The 20,585-nt window shown below is 33.8% G+C and overlaps 1 protein-coding gene across 1 annotated transcript in view; it reads left to right on the forward strand.

Moving 5' to 3' along the window:
- STPG2 (sperm tail PG-rich repeat containing 2) overlaps positions 1–19,657 on the forward strand; it is a 514,734-nt gene extending 495,077 nt beyond the window's left edge. The window contains exon 8 of the mRNA XM_060298816.1: positions 19,528–19,657. Within this exon, the coding sequence (XP_060154799.1) occupies positions 19,528–19,560 (33 nt within the window). The 3' untranslated portion in view covers positions 19,561–19,657. The remainder of the gene's footprint in view (positions 1–19,527) is intronic.
- The last annotated feature ends 928 nt before the right edge of the window (positions 19,658–20,585 follow it).

Below are 20,585 nucleotides of genomic sequence, written 5' to 3' on the forward strand. Positions count from 1 at the left end.
AAACAATTAACAAAATGGATGTAAGAACATACATACTGATAATTACCTTAAATATAAACAGATTAAATGCTCCAACCAAAGACATAGACTGGCTTAATGGATACAAAAACAAGACACATATATATGCTCTCTACAAGAGACCCACTTCAGATCTAGAGACACATACAGACAAAAAGTGAGGGGATGGAAAAATCAGACAAAATAGACTTTAAAATAAAGACTGTTATAAGAGATAAAGAAGGACACTACATAATAACCAAGGGATCAACCCAAGAATATATAACAATCATAAATATCTATGCACCCAACATAGGAGCACCTTGATATACAAGGTAAATGTTAAGAGACATAAAAGGAGAAGTTGACAGTAACACAATAATAGTGGGGGACATTAACACCCCACTTTCACCAATGGACAGATCATCCAGACAGAAAATCAAGAAGGAAACACAGGCCTTAGATGACACATTAGACCAGATAGACTTAATTGCTATTTAATTGATGTTTAAAGAGCATTCCATCTGAAAGCAGCAGAATACACATTCTTTTCAGGTTCCCATGGAACATTCCCCAAGATAGATCACATGCTGGCCCACAAAGCAAGCCTCAGTAAATCTAAGAAAATTGAAATCATATAGAGCATCTTTTCTGATCACAATGAGATTAGAAATCAACTACAAGAAAAAAACTGCAAAAAGCACAAACACGTGGAGGCTAAATAATATGCTGCTAAGCAACCAATGGATCACTGAAGAAATCAAAGAGGAAATCAAAAATACTCAGAGACCAATGAAAATGAAGACACGATGATCCAAAACCTATGGGATGGAACAAAAGCAGTCCTAAGAGGGAAGTTTATAGCAATATAAACTTACCTTCAGAAACAAGGAACATCTCATATAAACAACTTAACATTACACCTAAAGCAACTAGAGAAAGAGGAACAAACAAAACCCAAAGTTAGAAGGAAAGGAATCATAAAGATCAGAGCAGAAATAAATGAAATAGAGACCAAAAAAACAATAGAAAAAAATCAATGAAACTAAAACCTAGTTCTTTGAAAAGATAAACAAAATTGATAAATCTTTAGCTAGACTAATCAAGAAAAAAGGGGAGAGGGTCCAAATCAATACAATTAGAAATGAAAAAGAAGTTACAAGAGACACCACAGAAATACAAAGGATCATATAAGACTACTACAAGCAACTATATGACAAATAAAATGGACAAACTAGAAGAATTTGTCCATTTCTTAGATATAATCTCCAAGATGGAACCAAGAAGAAATAGAAAATATGAACAGGCCAATCACAAGTACTGAAATTGAAACTGTGATTAAAAAACTTCCAGCAAACAAAAGTCCAGGACCAGATGGTTTCACAGGTGAATTCTATCATTCTATCAAACATTTAGAGAAGACCTAATATCTATACTTCTGAAACTATTCCAAAACATTGCAAGGGAAAGAATACTTCCAAACTCATTCTATGAGGCCACCATCACTGTGATACAAAAACCAAACAAAGATACCACAAAAAAGGAAATTACAGGCCAATATCACTGATGAACATAGATGAAAAAAATCTTCAACGAAATAGTAGCAAACCAAATCCAACAATACATTCAAAGGATTATACACCATGATCAAGTGAGATTTATCCTAGGGATGCAAATATTTTTAAATATCTGCAAATCAATCATTATGATACACCACATTAACAAATTGAATAATAAAAACCATCTCAATGGATGCATAAAAAGCTTTGGATAAAATTCAACATCCATTTATGATAAAAACTCTCCAGAAAGTGGGCATAGAGGGAACTTACCTCAACATAATAAAGGCCATTTTTGACAGACACACAGCTAACATCATAAACAATGAAAAGCTGAAGGCATTTCCTCTGAGATCGAGAAGAAGACAAGGATATATGCTCTCTCCAGTTTTATTCAACATAGTTTTTCAAGTCCTAACCACAGCAATCAGAGAAGAAAAAGAAAGTAAAGGAATCCAAATTGGAAAAGAAGAAGTAAAACTGTCACTGTTTGTAGATGGCATGATATTATATACAGAAAATCCCAAAGATGCTACCAGAAAACTACTAGAGCTCATCAATGAATTCAGTAAAGTTGCAGGATACAAAATTAATACACAGAATCTGTTGTAAAATTCCATTGTTACTTCCATACAGTAACAATGGAAGATCAGAAAGAGAAATTAAGGAAACAATCACATTTACCATTGCATGAAAATAAAAAAATACCTAGGAATATACCTACTTAAGGAGGCAAAAGACCTGTACTTCAAAAACTGTAAGATGCTGATGAAAGAAATTGAAGATGACACAAATAAATGGAAAGATGTACCACGTTCTTGGATTGGAAGACTCAATACTGTTAAAAATGACCATACTACCCATGATAATCTACAGATTCAGTACAATTCCTATCAAATTACCAATGGCATTGTTCACAGATCTAGAACAAACAATTTTTAAATTTGTATGGAAACACAAAAGACTCTGAATAGGCAATAGCAAACTTAAGAAAAATAAAGATGGAGGAATCAGGCTGCCTGGCTGCAGACTATACTACAAAACTACAGTAATCAAAACAGTTTGGTGCTGGCACAAAAACAAAAATATTAATCCATGGAACAGGATAGAAAGCCCAGAATTAAACCCATGCACATATGGTCAATTAATCTGCAACAAAGGAGGCAAAAATATACAGTGGAGAAAAGATAGTCTCTTCCATAAATGTTGCTGGGCCAACTGGGCAGATACATGTAAAAGAATGGAATTAGAACATTCTCTAATACCATACACAAAAATAAACTGAAAATGGATTAAAGACCTAAATATAAGACCAGATACTGTAAAACTCCTAGAGGAAAACACAGGCTGAACACTCCTTGACATTAATTGCAGCAATATCTTTTTGGATCTACCTCCTAGAGTAATGAAAATAAAAACAAAAATAAACAAATGGGACCTAATTAAACTTAAGAGCTTTTGCACAGCAGAGGAAACCATAAACAGAAAAAAAGACAACCTATATCATGGAAGAAAATATTTGCAAATGATGCAACTGACCAGGAATTAATCTCCAAAATATATACATAGCTCATATAGCTCAATATTAAAAAAGCAAACAACCTAATCAAAAACTGGCAGAAGATCTAAAAAGTCATTTCTCCAAAGAAGACATATAGATGGGCAACAGGCACATGAAAAGATGCTCAACATTGTTATTTATTAGAGAAATGCAAATCAAAATTACAATGAGTGGGCTTCCCTGGTGGCGCAGTGGTTGGGAGTCCGCCTGCCGATGCAGGGGACGCGGGTTTGTGCCCCGGTCCGGGAGGATCCCACGTGCCGCGGAGAGGCTGGGCCCGTGAGCCATGGCCGCTGGGCCTGCGCGTCCGGAGCCTGTGCTCCGCAACGGGAGAGGCCGCAGCAGTGAGAGGCCCGCGTACCGCAAAAAAAAAAAAAAAAAAAAAAAAAATTACAATGAGTTATCACCTCACAGGGATCAGAAGGACCAACATCAAAAAATCTACAAATAATAAATGCTGGAGAGGGTGTGGAGAAAAAGGAACTGTTGGTGGGAATGTACATTGGTACAGCCACTATAAAGAACAATATGAAGGTTCCTTAAAAAACCAAAAATAGAGCTTCCATATGATCCTACAATCCCACTCCTGGGCATATATCTAGAAAAAACCATAATTCGAAAAGATACGTGCACCCAATGTTCATTGCAGCACTATTTACAATAGCCGAGACATGGAAGCAACCTAAATGTCCATTAACATATGAATGGATAAAGATGTGGTATGTGTGTGTGTATATATACACACACATATATATGACTATTATATATAAAATGGAATATTAGCCTTATAAAAGAATGAAATAGTGCCATTTACAGCAACATGGATAGACCTAGAGATTATCATACTAAGCTAAGTAAGCCAGACAGAGAAAGACAAATACCATATGATATCACTTACATGTGGAATCTAAAAAAAGTGATACAGATGAACTTATTTACAAAACAGAAATAGACTCACAGATGTGAAAAACAAACTTATGGTTACCAAAGGGGAGGGGGGAGGGATAAATTAGGAGTTTGGAATTAAAATAAACACACTACTCTATATAATATAGATAACCAACAAGGACCTACTGTATAGCACAGGGAGCTATATTTAATAGTTAACTATATTTAATATCTTATAATAACCTATAATGGAAGAGAATATATAAAATATATATATATGAATCACTTTGCTGTACATCTGAAACACATTGTAAATCAACTATATTTCAATAAAAATAAAAAAATTCAAAAAAATTTGAATTTGAATACTGGAGTCAGTAGACTCCAGTATTTTAATCTCAATGATATTACACTACTTAATTATCTCTAGATTGAGAATGACAAAATTTCAGCTTCCTGAAGTGAATATTTCTACTTGGAAGTAGGTTGAGGATGGGGGATAGAAAGCCTGAATCAGCCCTCTAAATCTTCAGTCCATTCCCATCACTATTATATCTACCTGTAATTGTTTGAAAATTTCAGCAGATAGATGTTCCATCCCTGTTTTTCATTAACAGAGTTTTCCCTAATCATATGTTTCCTTGGCCATATCTGTGGGAATTTGAGTAGGAGGAACACTTGATGCCAGCTATAGAGAAAAACAAACCAACAAAAAGACATCACATGGAAAGTCGCTCATTTACATTTAATTCATAAATTTATATACATCCGGCTTTATCTCATAATCCTTCCAACTGCTACAATAGAAACTCACTCATTTTTTCTAATACTAGTAACTCCAAATATCTTATGCTATGGATTTTATCCTCTTTCTATATTTTCTGGGACATTTTACTATCAGTTATGCCCTCTTATTCTCATCAACAGGGTACTTTCTCATCTTTAAATAGTTTTAAATCTCCTCTGTTAAAAATAAAATAAAATAAAATAAAATTATAAACCAGTATTTCCAGATGCTTCGTTTACCTCTGGTTCTTTCTTTCTCTTTTCTATCTTTGAAGTTAAGTTCTTGAAAAAAGTTTCTCAGTAATGCTGTACTTTTCCTTCTCCTCTTCTCAATTTCCTCCAGTCTGGCTTATATTCACTTTAGCTTACCTCAACTAAGTTAATTAGTGTACTCCTTTTGTTTCAAAATGAAGAATGTTTTTCAGTCCACTTATTATTAGACTTCTCAGCAGTGTTGAAATCTTGGTACACTCTCTTCTCTTGGCTTCGCTGACATACTACTCTCTGCTATTCCTCCTGCCTCTCTACCTGCTCCGTTTTTGTCTTTTATAGCCTCCTTTCCCATATATGGCCATGAATTTGGTTTCATAAATTTGACCCTGGGTCCTTCTCTTGTACTGTGATCTCTCCATAGTCTATTTGCAGACAACCTGCAAATTTTCATCTTTAACCCATTCTCCTCCTCTGAGCTTCAGACTATAGTCTTCCCTGCTTCTAGAAGATAACTGTAACCTGAAAAACCTCTTGCTGAGTAATTCTCATTGAACAAAATAAACAAAAATAAATAATTCCCATTGAAATTGGTGATACACAATTATTTCAGTAATTAGATAATACATACATGCTATTCAGTGTTTTCATAATAAAAACATTAATGCAAAATATAGTAATGAATGATCTTTCTAAAAAGTAAATCAGAAAATCATCTCTCACCCTGTTTTTAATAAACCTCAATGGTCTCTAATCACGTTCATCATAAAGACTCCTTAACTTGGCTTATTTACCTCCAAAGCATCATCCCTCGTGATGCCTCTGTTTCTTTATTCCACTCCAGGCCCACTGGTCTTCTTTCAGTTACTAGAACACGCTACAGAGTCTTTGCTTATATTGATCTCTGAGGCTGGAGTACCTCCCTCAATCCCCCCATCACCATTGCCTAGCTAAGCTCTATCCTTCCTTCAGACTTCAGTTCAAACATCACTTCCTTAATGAAGCCAATGATTGCCCTTCCTTGGTCAAATCTTCCAATTTGTACCTCTTCTTAAGAGTTCTTATAACTGTTTGATTTTACGTTTATTTCATGATTATCTGATTATTGGTAGTGGATTTCACAAGGCCTGAAATTTTATCTTATTTCTTGACAATTTTATCATTAGACCCTAGTACAGTGCCTGGTATGTTGTAAGCACTTGATATCACTTGTGGGATAAATGAGAGGAAGGCAGAATAAATGGAATTTACCCAGTTTTCCTTTTTTAAACCATGAAAATTTTGGATTACGACTATATTTTTGGGAGTAATTCTATGAACATTGGTTCATTGTTCTGTTTTGTAAATAAGTTCATTTGTATCTTTTTTTAAGATTCCACATATAAGTGATATCATATATTTGTCTTTGTCTGACTTATTCCACTTAGTATTATAATCTCTAGGTCCATCCATGTTGCTGCAAGTGGCATTATTTCATTCTTTTTTTATGGCTGAGTAGTATTACATTGTATATATATACCACATCTTCTTTATCCGTTCATCTGTTGATGGACACTTAGGCTGCTTCCATATCTTGGATATTGTAAATAATGTTACTATGAACACTGGGGTGCATGCATCTTTTCAAATTAGTGTTTTAATTTTCTTTGGATATATACCCAGGAGTGGAATTGCTGGATCATACAGTAGTTCTAATTTTAGTTTTTTGAGGAAACTTCATACTGTTTTCCTTAGTGGCTGCTCCAATTTACATTCCCACCTATTTTCTAGGGTTCCCCTTTCTCCACATCCTGGCCAACATTTGTTATTTGTAGACTTTTTGATAACCATTCTGACAAGCATGAGGTGATATCTCATTGTTGTTTTGATTTGCATTTCTCTAATAATTAGCAATATTGAGCACATTTTCATGTTTCTGTTAGCCATACGTGTATCTTCTTTGGAGGAATGTTTGCTCAGGTCTTCTGTCCATTTTTTGATTTTTTTGTTTTTTTTTGATATTGAGTTGTGTGAGCTGTTTTTATATTTGGGATATTAACCCCTTGTTGGTCACATCATTTGCAAATATTTTCTCCCATTCCATAGGTTGTCTTTTCATTTTGTTGATGGTTTCCTTTGTTGTGCAAAAGCTTTTAAGTTTCATATTTTCCCATTTCTTTTAAGGTTCATTAAGGTCCCATTTGTTCCTTTTTTCTTTTGTTTCCTTTGCCTTAAGAGACAGAGCCAAAAAAATATTGCTATGATATATGTCACAGTGTTCTGCCTATGTTTACTTCTAGTAGTTTTATACTATCCCATTTTACATTTAGGCCTTTAATCCATTTGAGTTTATTTTTGTACATGGTGTTAGAGAGTGTTCTAATTTCATTCTTTTATATGTAGCTGTCTTGTTTTCCCAGCACCACTTATTGAAGAGACTGACTTTTCCCCATTGTCTATTCCTTCCTCCTTTGTCATAGATAGACCACAGTGCATGGGTTTATTTTTTGGGCTCTCTATTCTGTTCCATTGATCTATGTGTCTCTTTTTGTGCCAGTACCATACTGTTTTGATTACTATAGCTTTGTAGTATAGTCCGAAGTCAGGGAGTATGATAACTCCAGCTTTGTTCTTTTTTCTCAAAATTGCTTTGGCTATTCAGTGTCTTTTGTGGTTCTATATCAATTTTTGGATTATTTTTTCTAGTTCTGTGAAAAATGTCATGGGTATTTTGATAGAGATTGCATTAAATATGTAGATTGCTTTAGGTTGTATGGATATTTTAACAATAGTAATTCTTCCAAGCCACTTACACAGGATATCTTTCTGTCTCTTTGCATCAGAAATTTATTTTTAAGGAACTTGATGCAAATATTTACTTTTTGGGAGGATATTATACAAGTAATAATAATGACAATACTTGATACTTAAATAATGGTGTTGATATGCCAGGCTTGATATGCTTTAAACATATTAATTTATTTGGTCCTCAATACAATACTACAAAATAGGTATCATTTTATCATCCTCATTTTCCAAATGTGAAAAACAAAGCACAGAGAGTAAGTAAGTTGTTTAAGGACACAAAGAAAGCACATAGCAAGGGTGTGGTCATAGAAAGTCCATGCTTTTAATCACTAAGCTATATTGCTTCTCAAGAACAAAGACTACTTTCTATATTTAATTCAATTAATATACCAAGAAAGTTTGTATAAGGTGGATAACATTGTCTGTATTTGAAAAATTAGGGAACTGAGGTTCATAAAGGGGAGATAACCTTCCAAACATCACAGATATTATAAGTGTACAAGTCTAAAATTTCACTGAGATTAAGTATCCTTTTTCATGAAACTGGTTCTAAATCTGTAATTCTCATCCTATCACATGTAGACAATGAAACAATATACATCTATGAATGCAGTATTCTCAAAAATATGTACTTATCGGCTATGCATCTCAATACCCAACTTCTTTGTATATCCTGTTACACAGTGTTCTTGATGGGGGCATGAAAAAACAGGATATGTGTTGATAGGGCTATGTTAGGACTGATACCAGTCATGTAGGAGGCACTCAATCCATATTGATTGAATGAAATTCCATAATTTTGTCCATCAGTCATCTCCTTTTAGAAAGAGATTCAGTGGACATTCCTCACAGCAGTTGAAAATTAGGCACTGGGGTTTTGTTTGTTTGTATTTGTTTGTTTTCTAGTTTTCAGAGTAGTTTCAAATATTGTCTTTCTCAATATTTTCATTGGTATGTGAATGTGGAATGCAAATGAACTTTTGTTACTGCATGTTCACAGTACTAAAGATAGTTTTGGACAGATGATAAGCATTTAATCAATATTTGTTGAAAGGATAAATGGTGAGAGAAGACACATCTGGGAAACAAATATCTACTTTCATTAGAAGCAAAATTTGTTTTGAGGATAAAATTATTTGATATTAATATATGCAAAAAACTATGTGTTTCTTTTTGAAAAATGGTTAAGGTTTCACCAAAGATTTTGGTGTCTCTCAAATATATTTGGGAAAACTATTAAACATACTTTAGTTAACCTCATGACTAGTAACTTTTTTACAGTTTAAAGTAAATTTATATATATTAACCCTAAGAATCTAAGTGTGTAAGATATTAATGAATAGTATTAGTATGTTACAGAAGTTATTTACATTAATGAATCCATTACTGATTTATATAAAATAATTTTTCAAAGTTTATGAATGATATAATTAAGATGTTATACTTTTGTTTGAATATCCATAGCTCGGTCCGTTTTTAAGACATTCTGTTCTGAGAAGAACATTTAATGTCACTCTATCAAATCTTTTCCCAACTAAAAGAGAAAATGCTTCAATTATAGAACAAAAGAACAAACAAAAACACCTGGTAAGTGTGCTTGCTTGTCCTCACTGAATCACATGGCTGCTACATTTTTACAGTCCATAATTTAACTGTCATACAGAATCTCTGGGTGACATAAACTTTTTCTGTTTTCAAAGCAGTATATTTGCATCCCTCTTCTAAAGATTGGTTATATTTATGGCCCCAAGGAGTAATTAAGGGATTATAGTAGAGGACAATCTGCATGCTTCTAGAAATGAGTACTAATCTGGTCAAGAAGAGCTATTACATTTTCATTTTTATAAAGCCTGCTTTTCATTTACCTTTGTTGCCAAGATAGAAGAGTTACCTTAATGAGGTAAAGGTGACAGACTTTCTTTTAATTAACATGTTTTTCAATACAAAGTAATTGAAAATTAAGGCAATGCTTAAGTCAGTTATTGTGAGATTACATTTCATTGATATTTAGGCTTTTTTGACCAAATTGTACAAGCAAGCAAGATTGCACTAAGATAGATAAATAGCTGCTATTGAATTATGGGTTAAACACTGACTATATAATAATGACTGTGACAGTGGTTTCGACTTTGATTTGGGGGGCGGGGAGGGGGCTGGATTTAAACAATTTGATGTTATTGTATTCCAGACAAAAATTCCTTTTCACTTCGGTATCCATACCACCAAGTGGCATTATATTTCAGGAACTAACTGAGATTATATTAATTGCTAGGGAACTAGACTCTAAACAGAAAATTATTTATTAAAGTATGACAATAAAATATAAACTTTAATATCTGATATATCATTAGACTACTTACTGGTCAGTAGATCAAATTCATATAGATGTCATCTGAGTTTATTCCTGCTTACAGTCTAGACCTCTGCTGTCCATTATGGTAGCCACTAACCACATGTGACTATTGAGCACCTGAAATGTGGCTATTTCAGTTTGAAATGAGCTGTAAATCTGAAATGCACACCGGATTTTGAAAACTTAATTTGACAAAAAGAGTATAAAATATCTAATTAATAATATTTTATAGTATATGTTGAAATGATGATATTTAAGATATATTGTGTTAAAATATACCATTATGCTTATTTTCATCTGTTTATTTTTACTTGTTTAATATGGTCATAGGCTCATATTATATTTCTATTGAACAGTGAGGATCTAGAACATCCATGTTTAGGAACAGTGAATTCATCAGTAAATTATGCTGAAAAAGAAGGTCTACAGGGGCTTCCCTGGTGGTGCAGTGGTTGAGAGTCCGCCTGCCGATGCAGGGGACGCGGGTTCGTGCCCCGGTCCGGGAGGATCCCGTGAGCCATGGCCGCTGAGCCTGCGCGTCCGGAGCCTGTGCTCCGCAACGGGAGAGGCCACAACAGTGAGAGGCCCGCGTATCAGGACAAAAAAAAAAAAAAAAAAAAAAGGTCTACAATAATGTCTCATTTTCAATTCCATTTCACACACTATCCTTTTTTTTTTTTCGCAGTACGTGGGCCTCTCACTGTTGTGGCCTCTCCCGTCGCGGAGCACAGGCTCCGGACACGCAGGCTCAGCGGCCATGGCTCATGGGCCCAGCCGCTCCACGGCATGTGGGATCTTCCCAGACCAGGGCACGAACCCGCGTCCCCTGCATCGGCAGCATCAGCAGGTGGAGTCTCAACCACTGAGCCACCAGGGAAGCCCCACACATTATAATTTTGCTTCTGTTATATGTTTTGTTATGACAGGGAGCAATAGCCCATTAACTTTACTCATAATCATTATTAATATGCAGTATTTCCTTTAAAATACAAATATTTAAAAGCTATTTCATTTAATTTAAAACCACTGCCTTACCATTTATGGTATAATTGTCATAATTTTCAATTCTATATCTATTTTTGACCCCAAAGGGGTTATTATCATTTCTTGAGTTATATTCGTTTAGATTCACCCATGTGTTTATCTGTTCCACTGCTCTTCATTCTGTCTTTCATTTCTATGCTTCTATTTGGGATCATTATTCTTCTATCTAATGAACTCCTTTTAATGTGTAGGTTCATGTAGATTTGCTGTTGAGGAGTCCTCTCAGTTTTTGTTCGGAAACATTTTTATTTCATTTTCATTTTTGAGGAATATTTTTCCTGGATAAAGAATTCCTGGTTCACACATATTTTCTTTCAGCATTTTAAAGATGTCACTTCATTACCTTCTGCATGTTTCTTTTATGAAATATTTTTTCTTTGAATATAATGTCTTATCTGGCTGCTTTTTCAAATGTTCTTTATGCATTTTAAAAAGTTAATTTTACTCTAATATGCCTAGGTTTTCTTTCTCTCCACCACAGTCCTCCTTGGTATTTGCTGAAGTTCTGGATTGTGTGGATTGATGTCCTTTTATCAATTGTGGAAAATTTTCACACATTATCTATTAAAATATTGCTTTTATAACATTTTATAACATTCTCTCTCTTCTTACTTTGAAAATACAATTACAGATATTAAATCTTTTTATTGTATGTCATATATCCTGGATTTCTTTTCTATATTACAGACTCTTTTCTCTCTGTACTTCAGTCTGTATATTTGCAAACAATCTCTCTTCTAGATCACTAATCCTCTCTTCAATAGTCTAATCTGCAGTTAAACACATCTGTTGCATTCTTAATGTCAATTATATTTTTAATTCTATAATTTCCATTTGATTACTGTTTATAAATTCCAGTTACATGGTGACATTCTCCATCTCATCAACAATTTTGTTAAGCATCTTACTCTTCATTATTTTAAAGGCTATAATACATAACTCCAACTCTGATTCACCTTTGGATCTGCTCATACTGTTTATTTTCTTAGTTTCTGTCTTTTAATTCTATCTCCTGGCATGCCTAATAAATTTGATTAAATGTTGGTTTTAGCTTATGAAAAATTATAGAGATAATTTGATGTTTTGTCTCATACTATCTTCCTCCAGAGAGAATATTCTTCTGTTTTCTCTCAGGTACCTTAGATATGGAGCAAACCAATTTTTTGCACTGTGGGATTTTGCTTGTTTAGGGCTGAGCTTCCCATTTTTGTGAGAATTGATCTAATTCTCATCATCCATGTTCCTAAGGTATATTTCTATGATCCTAACAGGAAGTCAGTGGCAATCACTAGAGTTCCTCCCCTAACATTTTTTCCTCCATCCTGTGAAACTGCCAAACACTCTGTGCAGATGCCCAGACCTTACCTTCCACTTCTGATTCTACTTCTTAGACTCTTGACCCAACATCAAATAAAATTTACCAATGGCTTGAGGGGCAAAAAAACCCGACACAATGCTAGACTTTCATCAGTGTTCTCTTTTCTTTGGAACTTTTGTCTCCTCAAGTCCTGCTATCTTGGACCTGAACTCTAAGGTTTGTTTCTATAGACCCTAAGAAGGCCAGCACCTCAGCTTAGATTCCTATCTACTTCGTGGCTGTCTTCTTAGCCTTAGGAACTACAACAGTCTTCCAAGGCAATGTTACACTCAAAGTTGTGCCCTCCCCATCCTTCCCACCAGGTTCCTGGCCCTTACAAGACACGGTTGTCTGTGTAGCTCTCCATTCTCTTGACTAGATATAAACAAAAATAAATTCCCTAATTTCTCTCAGAGACTTGGTCTGCAACAAGTTACTCTGCCATATCTGAAATTCTTCCTTTACTATAGTTTGCCAAGCTCTTTGCCTTTTACCACTCAATTCTTGAAATCATGCGTCTTTGATGAACATTTATAACTAAATGTAGTATTTCCTAGACATGTAACTATATGCTCATCACCCAACTAAAAGTATACAGTATTTTTAAGAAAGTATATTTATTAACTTACTTGCATATTTATTTCTCTGAGGATTATTATTGTCACATTATAAACTAAAAGAACATGTTAAGATTATGTTTAATTATTTATTTTTACATGGTGCCACAAAATAAGTCCTTCAAAAATGTTTTCATGTCCCAGATGTTCCCACCCACATCCCAAACCCTCTGTGCAATAAACCTTCAGAAGACAAAGCAGACTCGCTCCTTGTTCAACATTTCCATTACAGATGAACAAGAAGACTGATTCCATCTTTTCTGTTTATATACTCTATCATTACCACTAGAGAACCTCAAGTAAAGGACATCAGATTTGGATTCAGAATTATTCTGCATTTCAGTAAATATAGTGTCATTTAGAGGCTCCCTCCTTTAATTAACTTTCAGGAAAAACAATTTTATTTCACAATTAGGGAGGAGTTTAATGTTTGGCTGAGCTACTACATTAACTCTAAAGAAAAATGAGTGAGTTAACATGTTCAAGTGGCTGCTATCAGCTCCACGCATGTTTGGGTGAAGGGGGAGCAAGCTAAATAACAGAGGAGTGTTGGATGATTGAAAATTGGGAAAGAATTACCAATTTAATGTCAAACAGCAAGGATAATGTCACCAAAACAAATTCTCTGGACTTCACAGGTTTAGCCTGGATCAAATAACCACATTTTGCTCAACTGTTCCTGGTCATAATGGAAATAAACATAAAATATTTTTGGCATGTATAGTCTCACATACATGAAACTTCGTGAAAAAATTGATTTCTCCTAAGATGAAACCTAGTACAGCCTTTTATGTGCTACAAGTACATTTTAAAACCAATTATATTATAACGTATCTTCATTCCCCAAATAGTCATCAATGAATAAATCAGTATATCAGATTATATTTTGAAAGTTTTATCATTTATTTAGTTGTGACTTCTGTCAGTTGATACTTCATCTTATTAAATTCACTATTATTACGATGTAACATCCAAACAATTGCAGTTATAATATGTATTTTAATATATACTTTCAAGTACCCTGAATCTCTAGAAGAGTCATTAGGACAATCCAAAAGCTAGGATTTGGGCATAATATGAACTACTTGATATCAGTGATACTTAGTCAATTTGGTTAGGGGCAAAAAGGTATTTTGTGAAATTTTTGTATATTTTTAAATTTGAGGTAATGTAACTAGAGGAGCAATCTGAGAGAATATTTTGGCTTAGGTTGAGTAGTACAATAAAGTCACCACTTACTGAAACAGGCTTTCTTTCCCCACAGATATATTCCAAAGTTATTATCTATTAATATAAAGGTAAGCTGACAGTTCTCTCACAAAGAAGTAATTCCATTTTGATGATGTCCTCCATCAGCTGCTCAAAGAAACATAATTGCTCTTCTAACCTCAAGAGACAGAAAAATCTGCTCTTGCAAGACATTTAATTATTTTTTCCTCAAAAATTTTCCTATTACAAAAACAGTATGTGTATTTGTTGCATTCTTTCTCAATGTATATTACTAGTGCTTTCATACAAAATATAGTGCTGAATAAAGACATCTGATGAAAAGTCTTTTTCACTTTAGACTCTCATTCTGTGACCAGAGAATGCAATTACTTTCCAAATACCAGGCATGCTGAAACAAAGCAAATGATGTTATTATGTGTATGTGTTATCCACTTGACTTATTTTCTTACTCTTTATTTCTCTGAAATTATAAAAGTGGAGAATAAAAATCATAAAAGGAATGTTCAGTATGTTTCACTTTTTGTGAGTTTTGTGTGCAAATAAGAGAGCAAGGAAAAAGTGATCGAATTGTGGTAACACAATTTAATTCCAGTAGCCAATATATTTGGGGAAGATAGATAAATATGAAATTGTAAGACTTGGGGTTAATGTTCTACTTCTAACATGGTCTTGAAAAGGAAATCAGTTAGGGATAAGGATTTGGATCAATGGGTCTTCATTTTGGAGGGGAACATAATTATTTCCCCTTTGAAATTTTGATAAAACTTATGGAAATTTAATTAATAAAAATGGACTTATGCTATTTTTAGAATGGCATAAATTTTAGAACCTAAATTTTTTCTAAATTTTAGAACCTAAAATTTAGCATAATTTCAAAGGATTCAAGTCCTGAACTCTTTCAATATATTCTAGTTTAAGAAAACTTTATCTAAAATATCTCCACTAGGGCTTCGCTAGTGGCACAGTGGTTGAGAGTCCGCCTGCTGATGCAGGGGACACGGGTTCGTGTCCCAGTCCGGGAAGATCCCACATGCCGCAGAGCGGCTGGGCCCGTGAGCCATGGCCGCTGAGCCTGCGCGTCCAGAGCCTGTGCTCCGCAACGGGAGAGGCCACTACAGGGAGAGGCCCGCGTACCGCAAAAATAAATAAATAAATAAATAAATAAATAAATAAATAAATAAATAAATAAAAATAAAATATCTCCACTAGTGTACCTAGAATTACTCATCTAAGATTGGAACAATAAAACCCAGAATAAATGGTCAATGAATACTTGCTCTTCCATTGGATTCATGAATTAAGTTGAATTGAATTGGAAAAACAGCACAGAACTGATGGTTGATAGAAACCTTGAGCTCATGTCCTGGCTAGGAAACGCTAAGTGAATTACTTAATCACCTTGTTCTTTGTTCTATGGCTGTAAAATAAACAGTTGGTGTGATAGGTTAGTAACTTTCAAACACAGACACTGCTTCACAATTACCAAATGAGTTGATAGTACAATACAACTTCCTCATCTAACAACTCCCCAACTACTGTGGTCTGTATCCTTGCATGGAGCCCTGGAACCTGTATTGTCCTCTACGTGTTAATGTGATGAAGTTAAACTGTAGCTACATAGTCCCCAAGGTTTCTACTAGCCATATGGTATTTTTTTCAGCAGTTACTTTTTTATGTCATGTGACCATGTAAAATATAATTCTGGTCACAGAAAATTTAGATGACCAGGAACATTTGAATTGTATTACATATGTTGCAACACCTTTGCATGTATTCTTTTATGATAAAACTTTATAGAATAATTTTTATTGTCTTTGTCTTAATTCTATTCTTCTATAATATATTACATGATATGAAAATCTGTTCATGAAAGAAAAATGAAAATTTAGAATGCAGGAGACAGTTGCCAGTCACAGCTCTTAAGACAACACAGTTCTTACATCTGTAATCTTGAATTGTTTAAAAATTTTCTAGACCAGAATTAGTTGGAAAAACATAGGTTGGAAAAGCTTCCTCCCTACCCACCAATTAATCCTTTCCAGCAATTTCATCCAGTAAGTCTCTTATTTGCTTTTAGTTAGTTTTCTTCCCTTTCAACTGAACTATCACTATCACTTAAAACATTAGGTTTTCTTGAGGAAACTTATTCTTATTTGATGATTATAGAGCTCATTTCGAGGAGGCAGTTTTTTTTAGGAATATTTTTAAATCATCTTCTGTCCTTTAGTGTTACTGACCAATTTAACCTTTGCTTAATATGTTAATGTTTGAGATATTAAATGCTATTACAAAAGGGATTTCACAAGCAGGACAATCGATCATGTGGGTGCTCTCAAAATTTATACTGTTACTCTTGCACTGTCACTTTTTTCCTATGTTGCCCAGGGTTGTCATTAGCCTTGGTAACATAAACAAATTCCTGCTCTTACTCACAGCAGGGTATGTTGCCTAAAGTTCCCCATGTGGGAAGCAGCTAAATTATGCTATGACTTGAATGATCTTCCCTTGTGACTTCTAATTCTACATCCAATTTTAAAGACATTTGTTTTCTTGCTCTCTGGCATTTTAAGTAATATAGCTTATTTCTCCCAATCAGTAGCTATTTAAAAACTAGGGTTGCGCCTCAGTTTTAGCAGTTCTGGAAAATTATCTACCTCTTTACCACCAAGGTTGCTGAAAATGTATTTTATGTGCCTTATTTTAAGTTTTCCATTATTTTAAATCAGACCTTCCCAACGATTATTCCCAATAATTACTACGGTACTAAAGGAGATCTGCAGTTGGTTAAATCAACAGATGCAGAACCACAGGTTTGGAAGGCCTACGGAAAAGTTATATGCAGATTTTCCAGTGCACACGCATTGAGGGCCCTAACCCCTGCATCGTTCAAAGCACTATATATATATTTTTTTAAAGCTGAGTTTTAGCTATAAAACACAAGATAAAAAAGGTTCTTTGATTTGTAATCTTGTGCTCATAAATACTATATATTTATTTATGTAGGTTAAGTGGTAGTCTTAATATTACTTATACCTAGAATTCTAATAACTGTCAAGCACTAAGAAAATCTTAGAGTCTTGTCTACAGAATTATCTCTTATATGTATTTATTGAATTTATAGTAAACTACCTCTCTAAATTTTTTACCTAATTCTTAAAAAGATATGGCATATGTTTTCTTTATGCTCTTTTGAAAGTAAGATACTTACTATAGAAGAAAGGATACAAAGATTTTGGGGACGGTTTTTGAGCCAATGATATTCAGTTGGAGATAAAACTTTTGAGTGATGAGGATTAACATAATGAAGAATATAATTTTCTGAACAATAAGAAATCCACATAAAAGAAGGTAACATCAAATCATGAGGTACCAATTAATTTTTCACAAGGCAGTTTCTCATAAAGATGCAACAGATAATTAAAAAGCAAACTGACATCAAGAAAGAAAATTCAGGGCCCATGTCTTGGTCAGGGCCCCCTCCGGACTAAATCTCATTATACATCTGTGTCTAAAATCATATTTTGCTATATTAAGTAACAAATATTAAATAATGGCTAAGGTGTCAAGAAAGTTTCATTACACATCTTCTACTTAACATGACAGTGAAGTGCAGAGTAGGTTGAAGAAATGTGGCCATTAAAAATAATTAAAATTTTTAATTGCTAGTATTTAAAATGTTATAGCTCAGCTATCAAGGTAATTCAGATATCCAGAATGATATATATCTGTGCATTATGATTTTATCTTTATAGGAGGTAGATCTTATTGATGAATTGTCTTCAGTTTACCTTGGTGCCTATGCATATAATTTTCTTTACAAAGATCTGAAGTTGGATTTAACACTATTCTTAGCAGATGATATCATAGGGGAGGCATAAATTCTTTACTGAAGATTATCTTCTCTTCCCATGGCTAAATATGTCTTAAATCTTGTAAGATGATTTGTAAAAACAGACATTATTCCAAAAATACAAATTATCTCATTTTGAATTTAATCTTGTAAACTGCTTCGAGGGTGAATAGAGATCTATGTAATCTATAGGATTATATGGAACATGATACTTAAACCCATCTTCTTAGAGAGTGGTTCTTACTTGCCTAGATTTTTGTTCTTTTTTAAACAATAGTGAAACAGGGCAATTGAATATAGCATTAATCAGAATTTTATGTAAAAATAATAATACATTGTATGCTGTTTGCTAAGGGGTCACAGAGCAAATTTTCAAGCAAAGGAAGGGTTACTGTCCCAGATCCTGTGCCTAAAGCTGTTCACTCTCAACTAAAGTCATGCAATTAATACCCAAGGATAATTTTTCATGAATGTCAAATAAATGTAAAGTGCTGATCCTATAACAAGAAGTTAACTACCAGTTGATCTTTTGTGCAATAGATCATTGTTTTATTCAGCAATAAAAATGCTTTAAGTTTCCTTTATCAATTGAAAAGGTCTTGTTATATTATAGTCATTCTCAATGTAACTGGTGGTATAAATTCATAGAATTACATCATTCAAGGACTTTTCACAACTTCCAGCTCTCAGAGTATAAACCAAATTCTGCAATGAAGAAATGTATACAAAACTGAAGAACTCTACAACATTTTTCTTAAATTGCAGGGAGTAGATCTAAATGTCTTTGTACCCTTGATATTTTTACAAATACAATATTACAAACTCTTAAAAAGCAAAGTCCTCAACTTGTATATCTTCGTATCACCCAAAGTGCATAGCAAAAGTTTTGCATGTAACAGTCAGTCAATACATGTTAATTTACTGAGATCAATCTGGCATGAGCAGAATTTATGATAAAATAAGAGATACAGCCAAAGAAAGTAAGGTTTTTCTTTTTCTTTTGCTCAGGCTAAATGTTATCGAAAGTATTAGGCCACCTTCAATGTACATATCTTACTAGAACTTGTTGTAACTTACTTGTGCGTGTGAAAAAAAATTTCATATGTATATGGTTGAATTGTGTCCTCCAAAAAGATGTTGATGTCCTGATTCCCAGTACCTGTAAATGTGATCTTATTTGGAAATAGGATGTTTGCAGAACTTTATGTTAAGATCAGGGTAGACCCTAATCCAATATGACTCTACCCTTATAACAGGGAGAATTTTCTCTCTTTGCGAATGCACATAGCGAGAACTCCATGTGAAGAAGAAATCAGGGTGATGCAGCAGAAGCTAAGGAATTCTGAAGATCGCCAGAAAACTACCAGAAGCTAGGAGAGAGGCATGGAACAGAATCTCCCTCATAGCCCACAGAAACAGCCAACCCTGCCAACACCTTGATCTCAAAGTTTCAGCTGCCAGAACTGTGAGACAATAAATTTCTATTGCTTAGGCCACCTAGTTCGTGGTGCTTTGTTCTGACTGCCCTAGCAAACTAACAGAATATGCGTGAATCACAAACAACTTAAAATTTAGATTTAAATACTTAGGTTATATAAGAATGAACTTTGTGTTTAACCTTTCTGTTACTAGTTAAAATGTGCTTTTGGAGGCAGAAACAAATGTTTGTGATGCAAAGTCAACAGAAATCTATATACAATATCAGATTTTGATTTAAGGAAATTAAAAAAAAGTCTGTGTACAAACCAGTGTTGGAAGTGAAAATAGAAAAGAGATGATGAGCTAATACTGTAAAATTATTATAGAAATTTTCCTTTCCCTGTTCCAACTTTCTATTCTTTTTGCCCTTTTTCAATTTTATTAATAATCCTCATTTTGTCCACCAACAGTCAAGTGTAGGTGAATTCTATTTCCTTATGGACGGGAGGAGAAGAACACCACCACCTGTTTTTTAATTCTGGTAATATTCATTTGAAAAAAAAAGGAAAGGCATATCCTTGAGAGTATACTCACACACACTCCCTTTGACCACTATGTCTGTATTAGCTCGAACTTTCATTCTCTACTTGATATTATCTAAGTTCTTCCATTTTTTTATAATTTTCTTTCAATCCTCTATTATCTCTGAAAATATGTATATAATTCAGTAATCTGGATAAATTTTTCTTTACATATTTTCTGTAATCTGTACATTTTTACAATCTGGATACGTTTTCTTTACATACTTAGAAGTTGGGCTCCTTGGAAAACAGTCTCTGGTATGCAGTTTAATGTGCAGAATGTCTTTTTTTTTTTTAACATCTTTATTGGAGTATAATTGCTTTACAATGGTGTGTTAGTTTCTGC

This window comes from Globicephala melas, chromosome 5, assembly GCF_963455315.2.
Source record: "Globicephala melas chromosome 5, mGloMel1.2, whole genome shotgun sequence".
Taxonomy (NCBI): domain Eukaryota; kingdom Metazoa; phylum Chordata; class Mammalia; order Artiodactyla; family Delphinidae; genus Globicephala; species Globicephala melas.